Source organism: Aptenodytes forsteri, unplaced genomic scaffold (assembly GCF_000699145.1).
Source record: "Aptenodytes forsteri isolate BGI_AS27 unplaced genomic scaffold, ASM69914v1 Scaffold8, whole genome shotgun sequence".
NCBI lineage: Eukaryota > Metazoa > Chordata > Aves > Sphenisciformes > Spheniscidae > Aptenodytes > Aptenodytes forsteri.
In genome coordinates, this window is record NW_008796218.1 from 13,033,886 (window position 1) to 13,050,717 (window position 16,832).

Genomic DNA, 16,832 nt, shown 5'->3' on the forward strand with positions numbered 1-16,832 from the left:
CGCCAGTGGAGTCATAGGTCTGTACACTGAGCTTTCCTTCATTTCGCTCACCTTTATTTCTTTATTGCTCTCATTTTATTATTTTAAAATACTGAGAGGTTAGAAAAGAGTCAGATCAAGTCAATGTGTTGGGCTAATGTTTAACCTTAAATTAAAACCTCACAGATAAAAAGGGAGTGTACTACAGGTTTCACAGCTAAGTCCCCCGCTCCAGCCTGCCTGACAGAAGCATCAGTAGCACTAGGGTCTAAGTGCATTCAGCACCTTCCTAACTCATCCTTAGCTATTTTTTTTTCCCCCCCTTAAAAGTGAACTGGATAAAAAAAAAGTCTAGCGGAATAGTCTTTCTGTTTATTATTTGTCATTGATGAGTTGCAGATAAGCTTCAACTTTGCTGTCAACTGAATTAATCTGTTCAGAGCAACAGCTATAGAAAACTGGAATCCTCCATCAGTGAATTGTCCAACTGGTGCTATGTCAAACTTTGTAGCTCCAGAAGTCAAAAAATTTGTGGCTTGGGACTATGTTGTTTTTGCAGCACTATTTTTAGTATGTGCTAGCATTGGAGTCTTTTTTGCAGTTAAAGAGAGGAAAAAGAAAACTTCAAAGGAATTTTTGGTGGGCGGTAGGCAGATGACATGTGGACCAATAGCTTTCTCTCTCACATCAAGTTTCATGTCAGCAGTCACCGTTCTGGGGACACCCTCCGAAGTTTATCGCTATGGAGCATCCTTTGTTCTGTTCTTTCTTTCATATGCGCTTGTCATCATTTTTACTGCTGAACTTTTTCTACCTGTATTTTACAGATCTGGCATCACAAGCACTTATGAGGTAAGTAAAAATAATTTTAAAAGGCACTATTCTAACATAAAAGTCAGTATGATGTATATAGATATTTCTAGAGAAAAATCTGACAGAAGACTTTCTGCAGTGTTTTACAGAACAAGTGTATTGATACATTAATTATTTTTAGTAACTGGTTGCATTAATTCAAACTAGTTATTTATATTGCATAAGTTGAAAGCACAAATTAAGGGTCAGAGCTCCTGTTATGCATATATAGCAAAGACAGGACAAGAGTTTACACACCGGCACCAAATTAAGTTACAGCTGGAAAATTTTTAAAGTGTATCCAAATGCTTTTGATCTTATAAGTAACTATTCCGCTCTGGTTTAGATAGCAGGTATTAAAGATGGACTTTAAGAACAAAATTCAATACTGTCCAATTCAAACTTGGTCTAGATCTGGCAATTTGGTCCAATTTACTATAAAAGTGGACTATTTGATATCTAAAAAGCTGAGGTGGGAGGAAGGGATAAAGAGGAAGAAGATGGCAGGTCTCTAAAAAAAAAAAGTCAGGGCTGGAGAATGAATTCGGGGATTCTCTAGGAAATGAAATGAACGATCTCTGAATTTTCTAGAGTTTTTGCCCGGCATTCCTCCTGTAACACACTATTCTCTTCATATGACAGTTCAGCAGTAAAAAGAAAAAAAATAAATCAATAGTCCTTGTGATGTTAATGCTAGGAGCACAGCGTGCAGCCCTTGTCATCTGCACACCCATAGGACAGATTTTGAGCATTCGGGAATAGCCCAATAGTCACTTTAATCAACTGCCACAAGTTCAGTTCCTCCTGTTTGTGGGCAGTTTCAGCTAAGCAAGAATTGGATGAAGAAAGCCGGGTTAGTTCGCAAGGAGCTTCCTGGTAACAGAAAGGCCGCTCATGTTCTCTAAGCCCAAACCCAAGGAGGGGCTCTGGTCAAACAGCTCTGCCTGGGTATTTGGAAATATTTCAGTTACAGGTTGGAAAAAAGTAAAATTGACCATCTATTCCCACTGCCACAAGTAACTGCATTTTCTAGCTGGTTTTGATGCAAGATCAGAGAACGAATTACTTTTCTCATCTGAACCATCAAAGGTGTCATTGTAGCCAGAGAGTCCCTTCAAGCATGCTGGAAAGATGACTCTGCTGGCTTAATGAATTATTTCTAGAAACAAGTCAAGTTACATAAACTAGCTATTTATTCGTATGGCAGACTGTGGGGCTTATTATGCATGAGACACAAGAAAGATAAACATGAACAAAGTTAACAAGAAGGAAAAGAAAGAAGACTTGAACAGCCTGTGCCCGGTGTCTGCTGGGGAGCGCTCAGGACCACGGCCCAAGGAGAGACCCAGCCCACCCAAAGCTGCGTGGGAGGCTGCCACAGGGTTAGCAACCCAGATTTAATTTTTTTGGGCAACTCTACAAGAAGATTCCAGGTGGTCACTCAGGCTTAAAATCTGGGCTTTTGGGGCTAGAGATCTACTCACCTCCGCAGTTGTGTGATAATAGGGAATGACTCTCTACATCCACCTGGAAGTCCATAAGAACCCCACCCTGTTGATGATGTGCAGACTTGGCTTTAGACTGAGGCAGAGCACATGAGAAAGCCAGCTCACCTCAGGCTCTGTGAAAGCCTCTATGTTGGTGCTTCTCCATCTGCTCCACCACCACTTTTGTCACTACAGGAGTCAAAATATACTATTTCTCCTAGAGATGACCTCGTTTCCTCTTCATATAATTGGAATAGGCTTTCATTTGAAGTTTCTGTTCCTTGTAGCCCCTGGGCTCTTTCAGTTATTCCCGATACAAAGCAGATTTTGAACACTGCAACCCCACATATAACTTCAAGTGCATGCTACTGATGAGAAGATTTCTTAAATGTAATTATCTCTACGTGTAGTAACTATAACGCTCTCCTATTCATTACTTATAGCAGCAGTGCCAGTTGCCAGTAATTTTACTTGCGTAGTAAGCTGTTACAGCAAACAGAAGGTTAATAGCTGTGTCACAGATGCTACGTGTGCGATTTACTGAGATTCCTCTTTTTCCTAGTATTTAGAGTTAAGATTTAATAAGATTGTCCGTCTTGCTGCAACATTGATCTACATCCTGCAGACGGTAAGAAGACATTGACTCTTTGTTTATGCTAATTTCACTCGACATTTATTTTGATGGACTAGTCTCAGACTGTGCTCTTTTTACAATGAGATGTTTTAATAAGTACTCTTTTATCCTTAATGTTTTCACTTGGGCTGTGAACGTTAAAAAGAAAGAATGATTACTTTCCTAACTTTCTAGCTTTCTCCTGTTTAGGATTAAAAATGCCGTTTTTGTTGTCTTTGACGCTTGGATGTTGTGCTGAACTCCCTCAGCTTCTCAAGATCTTGGTCTCATTATGTTCCCCTGAAGTCTCTCTCTTTCCAAATGAGTGGATTCTGTCTTTTTTGAGAAGCTAGATGAGCTGTACCGGGTACATTTAGTTCACCAGTTACCCATTTACAACACCAGGGTGAGGCTATCCCATTGCAAAGCAGCTGCACGTGGCAAGGGCTGCTCCCAGCGCCTGGTCCCGGGGACTAAGCCCAACAGCCCGCAGGGCAGAAATCGCTGCCTAGTGTGTGCAGACTCCATATTTGTATACTGCTCTGCATTACCATAAAACACTGACTAGCCACTCCACACCCCTGAGTGTATAGATAAAATAAATAACGCTCCTGGCTCTTGGATGGAGAGGCTGAGCAGAGACTAGCTTTACTTACACCGCAAAACACCACTTTACTACTACCACTTAACTTCACCTACTTAATTTACCCCCCCCAAACCTCAACCCTTAGGGAGCCACCCAAGGCACTATTGTAGACGTCAAATAACTTTTTTGCCCTTTGATTTAAAGCCTCACCAGTTTTCTCAAAAGATTACATTAGTTATGTATATGACGGAAAGTTTTGGGACATTGGCAGACATTTCTTTCTACATTAATTCCATTTTATTAATTCCAAACCCTTAGCAGTAGATTTGAATGCTTATTGACTTCCAGGCTTTGCTTCTCCCTCAGTTCTGTCAGAACATACACGTGAAGGGCTCCTTTGAAAGGGATTGAATGGAACAAGGGAAGTTTAATTTCCAAGATCAATCCAAGTTATCTCTGCATCACTATTCATGTTTTCCTGAGAGCTCCTCTTTCCATTTGACTAGGATTTTTTTGTCATCTAGTCATCTTAGCAATGGGTGAAATAAGTAATACCAAGACAGATAATGGTCCTTCCATCAGAAAACTAATTAAATCAAAGATTTTTTTGTTAAGGCTGAAACAGAAAGCCATATACAATACAAGCTGATCTAAAGAAAACTCTAGATCTGGTATTTTGCTCTGAGCCCCACTCTAAATAGAAGCCTTATCACTGAGCATTCACATACATGGGTTTTTTTCATGAACTTTTTCTCCTTCAGATCCTTTACACGGGAATAGTGGTTTATGCTCCATCCCTGGCACTCAACCAAGGTGAGTTCCCGTGCCGCGCTACATGGCTACACCAAATAACCACACCACAAGACAATCAGAGTAACTGAAGTGAGGAAAATAGATAAAGAAGTCTAAAAAAAAAAAAAAAATCCTCAAAAGTTCTGCAAGAAGGTTTTTGCCTGCACCTTGTAGCTCTGTGTTTCTGACTCCCCAGATCTCTCTCTCTCACACCAGTACATTAGCAGGAGCCCTGCGTTTGCTGCTCTGCTCTCCTCTGCACTCAGTAACCACCTGAAGAGGTTATTAACAAACAATTTCTCAACATCCTGACAAAGTTCACAGTACAAGCTGACGATCCAGGACCATATTCTGTACTTTGATTCCCCCCTTCCCTGTCTCCCGTGTTCAGGTTCCCATGGGTATAACTCCGTTCCCTGTAGCTGGAGCTGAATGCCGTGCTGCTGTCCGCACACTTCTTCAATTAATCTTTGCAAACCAGGCATACAGCATCCATCATGACAGATGGGATTAGTAATTTTACTGCCATAGGGCATAAGGAATCACCATGGCCCAACTCCTGATTTCACCAAAATCAACTGGGAAGAGATTGGGAGGCTCTCTTCATTGTTCGTCATCTGACTTGCATGCAGTTTGTCCATTCCCACCTCCCACGCGGTGCCGAGCTTCCTTACTGAATTTTATGTGACAGTTCACGTTCGTTATTAGGCCATACTAACTTCGCTAATAAGAGACCCTTTACAAATAGATTTGCCCTCACAAACTATGCCTGGTGGGAGAGACTTCAATATGAGCCAAACCAAAATTTGTACCTCTTGTATAAAGTAACTTTATGAAGTAAAATGAACACACAAAATTGTTTTAATGCAGCACATTTTAGTGTTAAAACTGTTCCTAGTTGCAGGGGATGGAATTTAGTTTGGGGTTGGGTTTTTTCCTTAGGATTCTTTGGAAATCTCTGAAGAACTTGATTTCTCCAGAGAAAATTCTGGACTAAGAACAGAAGGAAAGCATTGCTTATAAAGCTGTGTCCCATAGGAATGATGTTTTTGCTTTGTGCAATTATTCTTCTTATGTATTACTTTTGCACACTTGAAAGTTAGTTAAATCCAATTTGCAAGAAAACAACAATGCAAAACTGTATCCAGTAGTGTTAAGAAACCTGAACAACCCAGCAAAGTTCCTAACAGGCACAAAAGATTAAAATTAATAGTTACTCCCACCCTTTTAAGGCTAAAGGATCATAGCTTTTCTGTTACCATCCAGATGACCTACCCCCATTTCACTAACCATTTGGTTTTCTTTGGTTTCACAGTCACTGGATTTGATCTCTGGGGCTCTGTAGTTGCAACAGGAATTGTCTGCACTTTCTATTGCACTCTGGTACGTAACAGGCATAACCGAACAGCTGGAACACAGATTGTTACTTCAACCACCCTTTATACATGACAGGCTATCGCAGAAGAGCGGCTTCTAAATACGGGCCAAGTGACTGAAGTTTAAAGTAGGAGAACATAGAGCTAAATTTCTTTCAGACTCTGTGGTATAAGTAAGTCTATTTGGAGAAAAAAAATATTTCCTCTCAAATCCTCTGTTGTATGTCTCAAGGTTTAAACCAGACAGCTTGAGGCAGAGTCCAGATAAGGAGGTGATAACCTTCCACTGCCATACTAAATCTTTTGAGAAGATGATTCTTCTTATCTTTTACAAGTTACAGACTGAAAAACATTGTAATGAAAAACGTGCCTCTGGTGTCACCCCAGATCAAGAACAGAGTGATAAAACCTAGGAAGGATGATCAACAGGTCATAGAGAGCTTTGCTTCTGAGAGGAAGCAACATGAGACTCCGGATTACAAAAAAGATAAACATTGCAGTGGAAGTGGCAGAGCCCTGGGGCTCAAGACACAACCTAATTTCTGTTCTCATTACCACTAATGAATTTTTTCAATACTTCAGTCCACTCTTGTTGAAAACACTTATGTTTCTCTAGGATAGCTTTGATCAAATATGAAAGTAGCTGTGAAAGAAAGCTGAAGTGCAAATTTTCTGGAGCTATTTTTCTGTGTTAGGCTAATTGTGGACCACTGGGCTCTGAGAAGTGTACAGAGTGCTATGGGAAGTACAAACATAGGCCAGCTTGTATTCCCTAAGCTTTTGTTCCACACCGTGATATATTCTTCAAATGCATATAAAGGAGGCAGGAAAAAAAAAGCATTTAACTGGAGGTCAAATATTCTCATATGACTGTGGACAAACCATTTAGGCCCTGTGTCATTTTCTGACCTGCAAAAATACAACCTTTATGGGAGAATACAAAGTTTAAGAAGAGTCCTGATTTGCTAGATGCTATACGTACAGCTCATGAGCTCCTGAAATAAGGGGTCTTTCTACCTTTTGCTGCACTTGAACAACAGGAAAGAAGATGAGAGCATCAGTTTCTGTTTGTTTTAGGGAGGATTAAAAGCTGTTGTCTGGACGGATGCATTTCAAATGACTGTCATGGTGGCTGGCTTCATGACGGTTTTGATTCGAGGAACTACTCTGAACGGTGGATCGACCAAGGTCTGGGAAGATGCCTACAAAGGATCACGACTAAACATCTTTGAGTAAGAAACAAACGGTGCAAAACTTCTCTTTTTGTATATTTGGTGTTTAGAAGCCCTACCCTCACTAAGCCAAAAATACTCAGACTTGTTATTATACTACCGGTGAACAACCTCGGTGACTCAGAGAAGTCTATTCCCTGGTTCCTCAGTTCTTGGGAACGCAGCTGACCTCCCCAGGAGAGCTTAACTCCTCATTCTATTACCCTCTTCGAAGAAATCAAAGCCCTGCTGAACTCAAAGGGAGCTTTGCCATTTTTCTTTCTGTAGCTACAAACGCAGCCCAATTATTCCTTCCAATTTCATTTCTCTTTAATTTTCTATTCATAAAACTGGCACTTCATTTTAAGTACACTCACCACAGCAGCTAGCAATGGTGCACCAGTGCACTGGGATAGTAAACTGACCTTCCTTTGGCTGTTTGTGGCATTGACTGAAACGTTCATTGATCAAGGCAAGTCACCGACAGAATCTAACAGCAAGGTCAAATGTTATCTGCTATACCTATCAAGATTGGTAGAATTGCAAAGATGACAGATGCAAGACAGAAAGATGTACTTGTACTGGTTAGAATTACTGAGTAATGAAATTTCGTTGTTAAAAAAAGATAACACTGCAGCTGAGGCAATTTCTTGTAAAGGAAATAACACATCATGATGATGTAACTAAGAGTTTGGAGGATTTTGAGAGTTTACTAAGTGGCTTTGTTCCTTGCGGGGGGTGGGGTCCCAGGCAGGACGGCTTGCAGGTCTGTTGCTGCAGTATGACACAGATCTGAAATCGGAGCATAATAAGCCTCCTAAATGTGATTTATCTCAATTAATTGGTCCTCTGACTGAGTCTGCATGATATATGTTTATCCTGACTTGATAGTAATGTGTTCCAATATAAAAGTAAAAAAAACTTCCAAGCCTAAACACATTAGATATTGTCTGTGCTGGACAACAGTATTACCAATGCAGTACTTCTGATTCAGAGGGTAGGACGTACCAGATAGTTCTGAAAAATCACCTACCTTTTGCTAAATAAGTGTGTAGTATTACCAGCAGTACTTCTGATTCAGAGGGTAGGACGTACCAGATAGTTCTGAAAAATCACCTACCTTTTGCAATAAGTGTGTGTTTAAATAAGTGAACTGAATTGCTTCTTTCTCTCTTCTAGCTTTGATGTGGAAATACTAACAGTTTGTCAGTTATGTTAAATAAATATTGGCACACCGTTGGGCAGTAGTAAGCTAATTTTGCGCTGACAGTCTTACTTCCTCTGGCCCTAAATGACATAAACAAATCAAGAAAGAAAAATGGGTAGCTATCTAACTCTTGCAGTTTATTAATTTGGGGTCAGGCTGGATATTGTCTGTGCTGGACAACAGTATTACCAATGCAGTACTTCTGATTCAGAGGGTAGGACGTACCAGATAGTTCTGAAAAATCACCTACCTTTTGCTAAATAAGTGTGTGTTTAAATAAGTGAACGGAATTGCTTCTTTCTCTCTTCTAGCTTTGATGTAGATCCTTTGAGACGACATACCTTTTGGACAATTGTTATTGGGGGAACATTTACATGGCTAGGGCTCTATGGAGTTAATCAGTCCACAATACAGAGATGCATTTCTTGCAAATCGGAAAAGCACGCTAAACTGTAAGTTACCTGTCATTAACCTATTCTAGCAATCAAAAATACTGATGTGGAATTATACTAACAGTTTGTCAGTTATGTTAAATAAATATTGGCATCCCGTTGGGCAGTAGTAAGCTAATTTTGCGCTGACAGTCTTACTTCCTCTGGCCCTAAATGACATAAACAAATCAAGAAAGAAAAATGGGTAGCTATCTAACTCTTGCAGTTTATTAATTTGGGGTCAGGCTGCCAAATTAATCCTCAGAAGCAGAGTATGGAAAAGATGCCCGCACAGAAGTTGTGCTATCTACAGCTTTATTGGAAAAAGGTATTTATTGGAATTGTGTTTATGTTGTATTTTCTTAAAAGTGGTTATTGATTTAATGGGGCACTGTAGTACAAGGCATGATCTAAATAAAATGAGATCAGTAAGTTATTAAAATTCTAAAATACAACAATAATTAGAATCAATGGCAAAGAAGCAAGTGAAACTTCACAGTATAGACATGTATGTCTCCAGTCTGCTACCTTCCTCAAGTTCAGCATTAGTATGTGCGTAGCTAGACACGTTTTACTAAACAACCAGATTTTTTTCATACGCCTAGTGCTAATTGCTTGCCCACTTGGCTAAAGCATAAAGCTAGTAATTTTTTCCTTCTGCAAACAGTTAGCTTTTTTGCTAGCTGCAATCATACTCATTTTTCTTAAGGTCATGATAGATTATATGAATTTACTCTGTTGAAATTCAGTCTCTGAAAATGATTGGAAGTCACAACAGTGAGATCGTCACTAGTAACAAGTTCCGAAAGACCTTTGGGTCCCAGCAGCACAGCTCTGAACTGGCCCTAGCAAGAGACCTTGTGTAAGGTGACGTCCAAACACGGTGTAGGCTCTGTAAACTCTGGCAGCTCTCGGGAACTACGGGATTACTGAACTGCAGCCACACAACCTCCCCAGCAGATGCTGTCACCCACATCCATTTCATGAACTAGTGAAAAAACCTCAAGTTTGTTACTTTGCAATGGCAGCATTGCAACCATGACAGAATCCATGCAAAATAATACCCTGCGTGGCTTAAAGGGAGAACAGCAACAACAACTCCCAACAGACAACAATCTGCTCTTACAGGGGACAGGAGGGACAGACCCAGCACTCGGTGCAGCCTGTTCTGCCTACACGTTACTGGCCTTAGATCAGTATCTTCCAGCTGTACAGGTACCTAGAACCTTGCCCTAGAGCCTAAAGAGGCTGTATTTTTTCATGTTTTTTAAAATTAGTGTTACACCCAATTTCTTATTCTGGTGATGCCTTTAAGAGATTATATAGGTAGCTTTGATTAGGGTGTCTCTCTAAAAAGTTAGAAATAACCAACTTGTAACAGCTTTTCTATATTTATCTTGTATTAAATAGAGTTTCTCTCCTTTGTTCTAGGGCACTTTACCTGAATTTATTGGGACTTTGGACAGTCCTGGTGTGCGCAGTATTTTGTGGTTTGGTGATGTACTCTCATTACAAGAGTTGTGACCCTTGGACTGCTGATTTTATTTCAGCGCCTGACCAGGTACAGATACCCATTATTACAATTAGGAGCTGCTTTGGGCCCAGACACAGCACGTATAGAGACAGTTTAAGTTTTGTGGGATTCTTTATGTCCTTTCAGCCCTCAGGCACTAAGACGATTGCCGAATCAGGGCTAGAACGTATCTATTCTGGTACTCCTGCAGTATTAATCTGATTGACCACTTCTGCCAAACAACATCCCCCTCGCTCAAAATCTGACACCCCTTGTTAGTTGGAACAAAACCAGAATTTAGCAACATGCTCAGATGCAGCTAATTCTCTTCCATTACCCAGGAAAATCTTAACTAATTGCTTGTGTTGCTCTTGTGCTCCTTCTACCCCAGCTCATGCCGTATTTTGTTATGGACATTTTTTCTGCGATGCCAGGAGTCCCGGGACTGTTTGTCGCCTGTGCATTCAGTGGAACGCTAAGGTCTGTGAATATGAAATGACATTTTAGCTGCGTACCACTGATTTCCTGAGGACCCAGAACGAGGTCAAAACATGAAACCCTAAGAAAAGCCCAGCTGTTTTTCTTCGCACGTTCTAGGAAGAAGCAGTAGTGCTTTGTTGAGCTACATTATATTTATGCCAAAGTCTAGCTCCACTTCTCCAGTATCTTTTTATCCCCAAAACATTTTAGAATAACACTATCAACACAGTCAAAAGGGTATAAAAACTGAGGAAACACCAGTTCTCTTTGTAAAAGAGCTCGGCTTCCTGAAATACCTTTGGTGCTGCTCGTGGTGACATTGCCTTTACTCAACTCCCACAATATCATAGTTAGGGATAGAGAGCTTTTCAGCAAGTCTCTCTGCGCATGAAACAGGCTAGGAAAAGAGGTATCTGCATAGAGAAGTTTTAGAAACTGTGTGTTCTTCAGGGTGTGCTGCACGTTACTGTAGTTTTTACCCTCTACAAGCCAAACATCAATACTTCATAGGACATTAGAAAGAGAGAAGATTCAAGTTCACAGTGACATTATTCAAATGCCATAGAGTTAATCTCCAACAGGCTGTTTCTAAATACTCTTATCTGTAGAAAAAGCAAGAGCGCTAACAAAACAGGGGGAAAAAAAAAAGAAAAAAAACCCCAACCCCCCAAAAAAAACCTGCATAAAAGGCACTGGCTGCTCCTGGCAGGAGACTAAGAGAACACAGTTAAGGACACATAGTACCAAATACTGTGCTGTAGATATTGACGCTGCCGTACTGTCACAACAAATTCACAGAGATCGTATTCACCAAATACGGGTTAACTCACCTAGCTAAAGGAGTCAGACTATTCCTAGTCCATATTTTTCAGTTATGAGAGAAAACAGAATGGCATTTTGTGGAGGAACAGGGTATCACTAGTGGTCACTGCACATCCTTTGACGTGTAAGGGAGTAATATCTTTATTCTGGAACATGTTTATATTTTGAAGGTCTTTGCAGCTTGGTAAACTGAAGGGTCAGTTAGGATAAGTTTCTGTCTTGTTCCGTGCCAGCATGAAGCAGGGCCCCTAGCAATTGCAGAAGGGACAGAAACCTCACCAGCATCAGCAATGTACGTGAAAAATACTCTTCAAGAACTGTACATTTTATAGCATTAATGCTGAACAAGAGGCAGCATTTCTCCATAAATACAACTTATTTCAGTTTATATTGCTTCCTATTTACTTAACATTCTTCCCCGCTTCTACAGCACGGTAGCTGCCAGCATCAACGCTTTAGCAACTGTTACCTTTGAAGACTTAGTCAAGAAAGGTTTCCCCAACCTCTCCGAGAAGATGAGCACATGGATCAGCAAAGGCTTGTGTAGGTACCCCAGATGGGATCCATTTGTTTAACGGCAAAGGTGTCCATCCTGCCAGTTGCTATTACTACAGGAGAAAATAAGGCAGGATTTTATATGCTCAGAGCCTTGAGAGTCTCAGACTCTCAGTTGACTCCGAGAGCAGTTCTGTGAGTAGTGAAGAGCACTGTCTAGAGACACTACTTCAGAAACACACTTGTGCTTCAGAAACCTCCACAGGAGCATAACCCTTTATAAACTCTCAGAATCAACGTCAGCATGATGCTTCAGTAAAATTAAGCATGTGCACTATATGGTGCACTACACAAAATCCTTTGGAAAGTTTTGTCTATTGAAAATACTGGGGAACACTCTGGGATCTTCTTTACAATACAGAAAGAATATCAATGTAGTTATTACCACATTAATCTATAGTCGTATTACTAAATATTACTATTTTATAGTAGCACAATAAGACATTTCTATTCAAACAAGTGTCACATAAGCAGGTTGCTCAGTTTTTCAGAGAAAAATAAAAATGTAAAAAGGACAAATGAAAAACAGACCGTCAAAATATCAAGCGTCCAAAGTGCTTCGAATTTTTAAGATACTTTTTACAAGTATTGCAGTAATATCATAACCCTTTTATAAGTATTGTAATAATATCATAACCATTTGCTGATGTTGGCAAAGATCGCAGAAGAGCTAAACCAATACTTTCTCTGTCTCTGTAACTGTCTCCAACCTTCTCTGTTCCTGCTTTTCCACTTACTACTCAATTTTTGCACTCAGGACCTAGAAAGATCATTTTTACCTCTGAAACCAAGGTGTGCTAGCACAGAAGATGAGTCTTGGTTGGCTTTCCTCAAGACGACTACATACAGAGTTTTGCCTACCATGAAGTTAAAACTGGTGTCGAAGGAAGAAAGCCCTGTTGTTTATCATTGCTCAATTCATATATTAGATTATTTTAAAAGTGTTATTTAAAGGCAACAGAAACGGAAGCATTTCAACATGAGGCATAACTTCTAAAATAATTTCATTGCTAAGTTCTGCTTCATAAGAAAAACCAACCAACCAAAAACCCAACAAGACCATGCAAGACGCTGCTGGGTGCTTAATGGTCCGCTTTAAACATCAAAGCCCAAAGTGCAAATTCCTCCATGCTGCCTGGTCACTTCAGATCCCAGATGAATTAGAAGTTGTCCACACTATTAACAAGCACTGACAGCCTCGCTGCCTGATCTTTTCCAGGTATATTATATGGCGTCCTGTGCACTTCAATGGCTGCAGCAGCATCGCTGCTGGGAGGAGTTGTGCAGGTACCTTGTGCTTCAGAAATGCAGCGAACTGAACACGAATGAACAGAAATGCAATGAACCGAATAATGCTGACATCCCTGGGGACTGCTAGATTACCTGAACAATATCTGTGGACACCCTGCTGAGGGGAATAACTAGGGGGGGGGACCATAAATCCCTCAACTCCTTCACTATTTACTCACTGCTGGGAAACAGTACTGAATGTGATTCTTTCTTTAATTGTGCACTGAAATCACTGTTGGTCCCTTCTCCCCCACCATTTCCCACTGAAAATTACAGACCGAAACCAGAACCGCGCACGCTCCCTCCAGCTGCTGCACTAAGCTCCTGTATCTTCTCTGCATCCACAGGCTTCCCTCTCCATCCACGGGATGTGTGGGGGGCCCATGCTGGGATTATTTACCCTGGGAATTGTGTTTCCTTGTGCTAACTGGAAGGTAAGAAGAAAAATCTTTATCTAAAAGAAAACTCTCTTGGTGGTGTTTGGTTAAAACTCCATCTTGAAAAGTGATTGGGTTTTTTAAGATTTAGTCTCTGGGCTGCTTTTCAGATTTAGAGCCTGAGGAGTCCAAGATCTGTTTGGAGGTCCCTTTTCACTGTCTGAATTTATCCTGTTTGAATTTAACTCTACCAACTGTGGGATAACTGGCGATTAGATCCACATAAGGTTTTTTTTTTTTTTTTAAATTTTTTTTTTTATTTCTGAGTTTCCTCTCTTTCATTAAAAAGAAAAAATATCCAATACTTGCGCCAGCCTATATTCACCTTGGGACGCACAGAATTATTTCAATTGCTCCGCCTTTGCTAACTCAGGCAAAACACAATATGAGCTCATTTCATATTGCCCCATGAGCAGTCCCACCACCTTTACCCAGAAGTAAAACTAAGCTCTATATTGCAGTTTTGATCATCACAGTTTTGCTTCAACTCTCATTACTAGAGGGCAACAAATCACCATGTTTTATACCTTGGTCGAGAGAGAACAGAATTGATTTACACTGACAGAGACTGTAACCAGTCGTCACCTACTCCTGCCTAATTCATGTTCGCAGAGAAGCACTTCTCATGCATCACTTCTAACAGTATCTTTCTATACCTGCCAAGGGTGCTATCGGAGGCCTCTTAGCTGGGATCACCTTAGCTTTTTGGGCTGGTACTGGCTCTTTCATTTACCCTGCACCACCAGCAAAGTCCATTCCTCTGCAACTGTCGACTCTCAACTGCACGCTGGCTAACAGCACCGAGGCGCTGACGACAGCGGCTCCCACGGCGGCTCCCGACAGGGAGCACGGACCACTGCCGGATCATGCACCGACTGCAGCGCGAGCTGCAGCTCATTTCATATTGCCCCATGAGCGGTCCCACCACCTTTACCCAGAAGTGAAACTAAGCTCTATATTGCAGTTTTGATCATCACAGTTTTGCTTCAACTCTCATTACTAGAGGTAATACTACTGTATTTTGCTGGCACAGCCAAGAGACAATATAAACATACCCATTGGTCATCGCTAGCTGCTTCTTTCCCTTTTGTCACCTCTTCACAGGCCTTTGCTGGCAGATACCTGGTACTCCCTGTCCTACCTGTACTTCAGTGCCATCGGCTGTCTAGGCTGTGCCATCACAGGGCTGTTGATAAGCTTTGTAACAGGTTGGTGTTCAATATATCTATATATATATAGAACTGCTTTAGCACAAGAATCTAACTCAGCTGCTAGAAGAGCTTTCAAAAAGTCCAGCGAGCGGCTCATGAGACACAGACTCAGGAGAGGGCAGCGGGCTCCGATTCCGCTCCCCCCCACCTCATGCTCCGAGGGTCCCAAGGCTCACACCTAGCTTTCCATAGACTTAGGTATCATTATTTTCCCCTTTCAGGACCTAGTAAAGGAGAAGATATTCCACCAGTGTTAATTAAGCCAGTCTGCAACCTGTTTTGCTTTTGGTCCAAAAGACTCAAAGCTTTCCTCTGGTGTGGCGTGCAGCACGACAGCCAGCAGGTGAGTACCTGAACCCATCGGCTCAGCCCCGCCGTGGCCCGGGAGTGGTGGGCGTACGTGCACGTACGTAAGTGAGGGCACGTGCCACGCAGAGAGCAGACTAGCTTCCAGCAATAGCTTTTTAAAGTTATGCAAGGGATGCTGCGTCGGCACCGCAGACTGGAAATGAGATCAGCCAAACTCTCCTGCTCAGCCTTAGTCAGTAATAAGTTACCTATTTGCCCTGTTTACGCAGCACACGGGGACTCGGGGTCTCGGGAGACAAACAGCCCTCGGGACGGCCAGCAGCCTTTGAAACGGGGGCTGACCTCCCTCTCCCTGCCCTTCCCGCTCCGGCAGCCGAGCGGGGACAAAACCGCACTTTACACCCCAGAGAGGAGTTCACCGAGCTACTGCCTCCTCCCACCGAGCACAGAGAGAAAGACTTTAGCACTCACGCGTCCACAAAGCTCTCCTGCTGCTGCCGCCATCCCCTCCTTCAGACCCTCCAGGGCAGCACTGCCGGCCCATCAGACAGAGCTGCAACCACCAGCACCTGGGCTGCTCCTGCCCACCACCTCCTCCACAGAAACAGGACCAGCTTTTCCCCAGGTGTCTCAGGGCTTCGTAGCTCGTTAACAAGCCATAAAGAATGAGCACCTCATTTTCTTGCACTGTTGTAACAGTTTGCAGAGAAAAAACATTGCTACATCTTAGCAGAATCTGCTAGGTTTATAAAAGGGACATAAAGCAATACGTATGTTTTCAGCTCCTTTAGAGTACTCTACAGGTACCTTTAAATCTTGAAAGTAATCTTTCAGCCACAAGGCTCACAGTATTCGGCGGTAACGTAGAAGCTGTCCTTCCACCCAGCTTGCATTGAATCTGACATTAAAGTTAACAATCTAATTTGGAGAGCAGCTTTGGCTCTAGATTTGCTTCAGCTGTTTCACTTGGCTTTTAGGTGCTCAACACAGACTTCATCTAGAACTTGTCTGAGGGGAAAAAAAAAAATCTCAATAAAAGCAGTAAAAAAAAAAAATCACATATGCATTTATCCCCTTGTATTTGCTTAAAATATAGAATGGCAACATTAATCAAGTAGTTGCAGTGTGAAACCACTGAGGCAAGCCTAGGCCAGACAAAAAACCCAATCCACTAAAATGTAGATAAATTTAGTTTTTAATTTGCATACTTAAGTGATTTGGAATGCACCGAGGGCACATCTCAAGGCTTTTACGTGAACAGAGGAATTTGAGAAGTTGTTTTTGTTGCTTTTGCCAAAGACTTTCCATGGGGGAATGAGAAAATCAGTGGCTGTGTATGGAGGGGACGCACACTAAACTGTGCCTGTTTGTGGGTCTGAGAGTCATTTCACGTAGTGACGTAACTCCTCGGGTTTATAAGAAAGGATATCAAAATTTCAAAATGCAACAAGATACCCTTTAAGAAAAGGAAAAAAGCAGTGAACTTCAAACTACTAGGCTATTTTCTTTCTTTTTTTCAGGTGGACTTTGAAAAAAATCTGCCTAAAGTTATTGCAAATAAAACTGGAACAGATGACACCTTCAAGAATAGTATCAACAAAGAAAACAAACGCCAGTTCCCTGGTTACAATCCCGAGGAAAATTCCTATACTAATATAAGCAGAGAATCTCGCCTCTAGAA

General features: G+C 41.5%; 1 protein-coding gene across 1 annotated transcript; it reads left to right on the top strand.

The window, feature by feature from the left end:
- The first annotated feature begins 474 nt into the window (after positions 1-474).
- Positions 475-16,830, top strand: SLC5A12 (solute carrier family 5 member 12). Its single transcript, XM_009288923.1, has 15 exons — positions 475-831; positions 2,881-2,946; positions 4,279-4,330; positions 5,625-5,692; positions 6,763-6,917; positions 8,415-8,555; positions 9,966-10,095; positions 10,439-10,527; positions 11,780-11,892; positions 13,124-13,191; positions 13,542-13,628; positions 14,296-14,477; positions 14,736-14,839; positions 15,064-15,185; positions 16,672-16,830. The coding sequence occupies exons 1-15, from the start codon at positions 475-477 to the stop codon at positions 16,828-16,830; spliced, it is 1,893 nt and encodes a 630-aa protein (XP_009287198.1).
- Positions 16,831-16,832: the final 2 nt, after the last annotated feature.